Here is a 5,528-nt window from a genome sequence, read left to right on the forward strand (position 1 = left end):
GTGTGCATCTTGAGATGCACCTAAGTATTGCTTTAGTTAAAATGTACTTTAATACACTCGACTATTACTTTAAACTTTAATAGCGTCACTTCTAATTAGATTGACATGTAAATAATCAATCAACTCAATGTTCGTTCAAAATCCGACAACTCATTTAATGTTATTAGTTTTTTCTGTTTATCAAAATTAATGTTAGTTTGTATATATATAGGCTTCTAGTCATAGGTTTAGTCTTTTGCTTCTAAGTCTCAAAATTAATGTTGGTTTTAGGCTTCAAAAGTCTCACGACGTTCGATATAAACTATGGCATGGTCCACCTGAATTATTTTTAATAAAAGTAAAAAAAACTTTAATCTATCGAAAATATGTTTTAAAAGAAAATCTCAAATCGAATGATACAAAGAATTATTTATACAACTATTATAAAGAGATTAAACTACTTAAAATATACATGTATCATCGATCCAAACTCAATACTACTACTTTCGTAGCTTAAAACATTTTCAAATCACTAGAAAACTCTAAAAATAGATCACTAGATTTATTTTTTAGGTAATTGACTAAAAAACAGAGTTGACTTATAACTACATTTTATTAAATACTTAAAATTAATCAAAATTACCTGGTAATAGCTTCAAATGCTTGAAGTGGTTGTAACGTATTATTCTTTCCCTCGTTAGTTGACGCGCTTGTTGGAAAAAAAAAAAAAAGGAAAAAAATGCCCTCAATTTAAAAGAGAAAAAAACAAAAAAATTAAAAATCACTTTTCGTCCAAAAAATTTTTATAGAAAAAATCTCTTAATCCATGAATTTTTATTTTCAATCTTTTAACTTCTATACTTTCAAATTTTTAATGATTTAATCATTATACTTTCGTGATTATCGATTTAGTAATTATACTTTATAATTTTTCATTATAATTTAGTTAGAATATTAATAAACTAATTAAGTATAAAGATCAAGTTGTTACATAATCAAAATTAATGATTAAGTTTGATTAGATCTTTCACGATGAGAATTAAATTAGGTTTAAAATATCATTTTAGTCTCTTCAATTTCTTTTACTTTTAAATGTCCAATTCCAATGCTTGTACTTTCAATAAGTTTTAAATTAAATCCATATTACTTTTAATTTTTTATTAACATTTTCACTATAAATTTTGAAAACATATTCACATATTGTGTTTCTTTGAAAAAATTATTATAATTATTTAGTTTAGCTTCGATAAAAAATTGACTTCGAGAGACTAAATTAAAATTTATTAAAAATATAGAGATCAAAATTCAACATTTGAAAGTATGAGTACTAAAATTGAATAATTTTTAAAGTATAGAAACAAAAATAATATTTTAATCATTAAATTATTATAAAATTTAAAATATAAAAACTAAATTGTTACATTCTAAAGTTCAACGACCAAGTTATCATAAATCTGAAAGTATAAGGATTAAATTGTTACAAATAGCTGACAACTAAGGGCCCATTTAGTAACCATTTCGTTTTTTGTTTTTGTTTTTGAAAATTAAGCTTATAGACATTACTTCTACGCTCACTTCCATTGTTATCTGTTTTCCACCAATGATTTAAAAAATCTAGTCAAATTTTGAGAATTAAAACAAGTAATTTTCAAAAAATAATTTTTAAAATTTAGCTAAAAATTGTACTTACTAAGATGCAAATTATGATAAGAAATATGGATGAAGTAAGTTTAATTTAAAAAAAAATAAAAAAGCAAATGATTATCTAATGGACCTACGTCTTAGTAAAATGATCTTAAACGATGAAAAATGGACTCGTGCAACTCACGCCATCCGAAGAGCGCGTGGGATAATTATTCCAAATAATTCCATCTCATCGGAAATAAGAAATATTACAACTCAGAGCAGCACGGATTCGTAATAATTGCACGAACGGCCCTTTGGGCTGTCAATACGCATTCTCCGTGCGCCACGTGTCCACCTCCGCACGGACATCAAAACCAAATTCCGTCGTATTTACATTCGTCTCTCGAATCCGCTTTCTCTCTGCTACCGTCGTCTCCTCCTCCTCCGTCAGATAGAAATTGAAGAATTTCAGTTTTGGCCGGAAAAAATTAATGTGATAGTGTTAATGACCATGGCCGTTGCCGACCGTCACAAGCCACACGCCGATATCAAGCTCTTCAGGCTGTGTCCGATTTGGCAATCAGGGAATACTAATTCGTCTTCTTCGTCGTCGACTCAGAACCTTCACCATAGTAGCCATGGCCCCAGCGACAGAAACTCAACGGTCTCGAATAACATGAAAGCTTCAGCGTCTTCCAAGACGGTGTCCTCTGTGGCGAAGTCGCTGTTGCCTCCTCGGCGTAGGCTCCGGCTTGATCCTAACAATTCTTTGTTCTTTCCTTGTAAGTTGTTCTACTTCTCTCTTTTACGTTGTGGTGTTTAGATTTGTGAATTGAATGGAGAGCTTTCGATGTTTTTGAATAATAGTGTTTAATTAGAATTCGAAAGTGGATGTTTCCAACTCGAGAGAGTGGAAGAAGCTAGCAAGTTTTTAATCTTCAATCTGGATAATGCGAGCCGAAACTATACTCATTTGCTGTTGGATTATAATATTTAACTTTTCTGAATTAATTAATTAATTAATGGTTCTAGTCTTCGGATTTTCCTGCTTCCATTTGCGAGTTGAAGTTCATATTTACTTGAAGCAGGGGAAGTGTACGGAATTATTGTTTAGAATTTTCATTCATCTTCAACTCTGTATTGTTTGATGGTTTTTCTGTAGATGAACCCGGGAAGCAGGTAAAGAGCGCCATCAGATTGAAGAATACGAGCAGATCCCATGTAGCTTTCAAGGTATTAATTTAATTATTTTCCATTGCAGGCCTACTTTCACCTTTTGTTCTTTCAGTTATTCGTTTATTGATTTCTTACTTCTTAAGTCCCAACAAGCCAAGCGTACGGAAAACGCTTAACTGAAACATGAATGCATGTGATTCTGTTCTTCCATGTACTTTTCTGAAATTTCATGCATGTTAATAATTGTTTTTTTTCAGGTAATTAATGTTTTTGGGAACTTTATTAAAAGATAGTTTCAGCCATCTAACAAATTGCTTGTCTCATAGCATAGTTAGTCCGGGGGTTCTGCTTGATCATCTCAATCTCTGAAAATTTGCATTCAAATTGTATTCAGCTTCTTGTAAAGTTGTTCACCTGTGGCAATCAAAATCTATCAAAGGTTTAATCCGTTAATGGCGAGGATTTTATATCAATAATTTTTTTCCCTTTTTTTTCCTTCGTTGAATTATTATAATTTTCAATTGACTCAACAATCATTGGAGTTACTGTATTATTAGTCTGGGTTTTGGTTTGTCTAACGTAAATCGACATTACCAGCAAGGCAGGTAATAGCTGGTGAATTGCATACTTGTTTGAGTGTCATTTCAAATCAATGTGGACTGTTCATTTCTATGGTTAAGTAATTAGAATATTAGTATGCATACCATTCTAAATGGTCTCTGCATTTTTCTTCAGTTTCAAACTACAGCCCCGAAGAGCTGTTATATGCGGCCTCCTGGTGGCATTCTTGCTCCTGGAGAAAATTTTATTGCTACTGGTAATGTTTCCATTGTCACAATCTTTTCTCTTCTTGTTAAACGTTTGTTCCTTTTTTTTTTTTTTGGGTAATGTAGTATTTTCAATTCATTAGTGTACTTCCATTTCTCCTTTTTCATGGTTTCCTTACTTTAAACATTATGTTATGTAATCAATATCAACACAAGTGTTCATTTGCTTCATCTTTTAAACAGTCTTCAGATTTGTGGAGCACCCTGAGAACAATGAAAAGCCAATGGACCAGAAAAGCAAAATTAAGTTTAAGATCATGAGCCTTAAAGTGAAAGGAGGAACAGAATACGCACCTGAGCTGGTGAGTGTCAGTTTAAATTGGGTTTCCAACTTTCCATGCCTCTCTTTATGCTATTTTGGTTTGTTAAACACAAACCTCTCTGGCTTTCCATTATGAAAGATAGCCAATATCTGGCCTTTTATGTTATTTCTTGTGTATTATTTGACAGCTTAAAGTTCCCATCATGCTACCTCAGTGCACTTCTTTTAGTTACCTACATGTTGTCAATGTTGTTTAGTGTGGTTTTTTTGTCAAACAACATCTGCATTCTACAGTTTGTGGGTTCTATAGTCATCTAATCAGCGCACTAAATTGTGATGGACTTTTCTTTGGTGGTAGCAGCTGAAATAAGTTAATAAGTTTGTTTATCATTATTTGAATTTGTACGGAATTACGTTATGACCTCACCTGAAGAAGTCAACTAGGTTCACATTTGTGTCCAACCTCTGAATAAATACATTGTGAAAGTGTGAATTTATTGCCAAACTTGTTGATGGCATGTACTTATGTTTTGCAAAATTTTCAGTTTGAAGAACAGAAGGATCAAGTAACAGTTGAGCGGATTTTGCGGGTCGTATTTGTAGATCCAGAGCGACCTAGTGCAGTAAGTGAATCAATGAACACATGGCTTGTTCTTGTCTATATTGGAGAGAGTGGAGAGAGTGGAGAGAGAGAGAGAGAGGGAGAGGTCCAATTTAACTTTATTTTGATATTTTAGGCTCTCGACAAGCTGAAACGTCAATTGGCCGAAGCCGAGGCTGCACTTGAAGCACGCAAGAAACCTCCAGTGGAAACAGGTCCTCAGGTTGTAGGGGGTGAAGGTCTTGTGATAGATGAATGGGTACGCTGATCTTGATCTGATGGTGCATTTTTGGATTCAATATTCATGTTATCAGTATTAAGTTCATCTTATATTCCTAAGTTGACCTCTTATAATCCTCTAATCTTTATTTTTGGATTGTTCAGAAAGAACGGAGGGAGAAATACCTTGCTCGTCAACAAGTGGGCGCAGTAGACTCTGTGTAAAGTTAGACTTTTATTGTTGCGCCACACTCTTTTCGGTGGTAAATCTGTTCAGGTATTGTCTTCTTCTCAAGCCCTGGATATCTGGAAGATGAAAGGAGTTGTTACTTGGAATGTTCATCTGAGAGGGAAAAAACAGAAAAGAAAAGAAAATCCAATGTCGATGTCATTACTCATGAAGTGAGCAGCACGTAATTTGAAGAACTTAATCGAAAGTCGAATGCTGCTCATTGTAGATAATGAATTTTGTTTGTGAAAATAAATGTATTTACACAATAATCACCTCAGCTTATGATCATAAGATAGAATATAATATGGTTTCTTGGTTGGAATTGATCAATAGAACTTTTGGACAGATAAGTTTGTGTAGTATTGTGCTGAAGGAGGATGTTGTATTTCCAAAAATTCCACAATTTCTGAGCTTAAAATTATTCAATCAAGCAGGGCCATGTTATAAGATGTATGTGAATGGCTTATGCCATTTTCTAGGTGCAATCAAAGGGCATCCTTTTGGGTTTCAAATGTCATTGGAAGAAAAGTGAAACTTCTCATGGTTCTCTTTTGGAGCCTTTATGGTGTGTTTTAATTCATACTAGTGTTCTAATTACTATGTATT

General features: G+C 32.9%; 1 protein-coding gene across 1 annotated transcript; it reads left to right on the forward strand.

Annotated features, from left to right (window-relative positions):
- The first annotated feature begins 1,890 nt into the window (after positions 1–1,890).
- On the forward strand, positions 1,891–5,317 carry LOC120087332 (vesicle-associated protein 4-1). Its single transcript, XM_039044317.2, has 7 exons — positions 1,891–2,387; positions 2,768–2,838; positions 3,517–3,598; positions 3,792–3,910; positions 4,416–4,493; positions 4,608–4,730; positions 4,856–5,317. Exons 1-7 carry the CDS (start codon positions 2,111–2,113, stop codon positions 4,913–4,915), a joined length of 810 nt encoding a protein of 269 aa, XP_038900245.1. The 5' UTR covers positions 1,891–2,110; the 3' UTR covers positions 4,916–5,317.
- Positions 5,318–5,528: the final 211 nt, after the last annotated feature.

This window comes from Benincasa hispida, chromosome 9 (assembly GCF_027475165.1).
Source record: "Benincasa hispida cultivar pf3 chromosome 9, pf3_genome.v1.1, whole genome shotgun sequence".
Taxonomy (NCBI): Eukaryota; Viridiplantae; Streptophyta; class Magnoliopsida; order Cucurbitales; family Cucurbitaceae; genus Benincasa; species Benincasa hispida.

Excerpts from the sequence above, each read along its gene's own strand:
- LOC120087332 (XM_039044317.2), top strand. The coding sequence starts at position 2,111 with ATGACCATGGCCGTTGCCGACCGTCACAAGCCACACGCCGATATCAAG. Across the intron at positions 3,599-3,791 it reads AGAAAATTTTATTGCTACTG|TCTTCAGATTTGTGGAGCAC; the intron begins GTAATGTTTCCA and ends TCTTTTAAACAG. Across the intron at positions 3,911-4,415 it reads CAGAATACGCACCTGAGCTG|TTTGAAGAACAGAAGGATCA; the intron begins GTGAGTGTCAGT and ends CAAAATTTTCAG.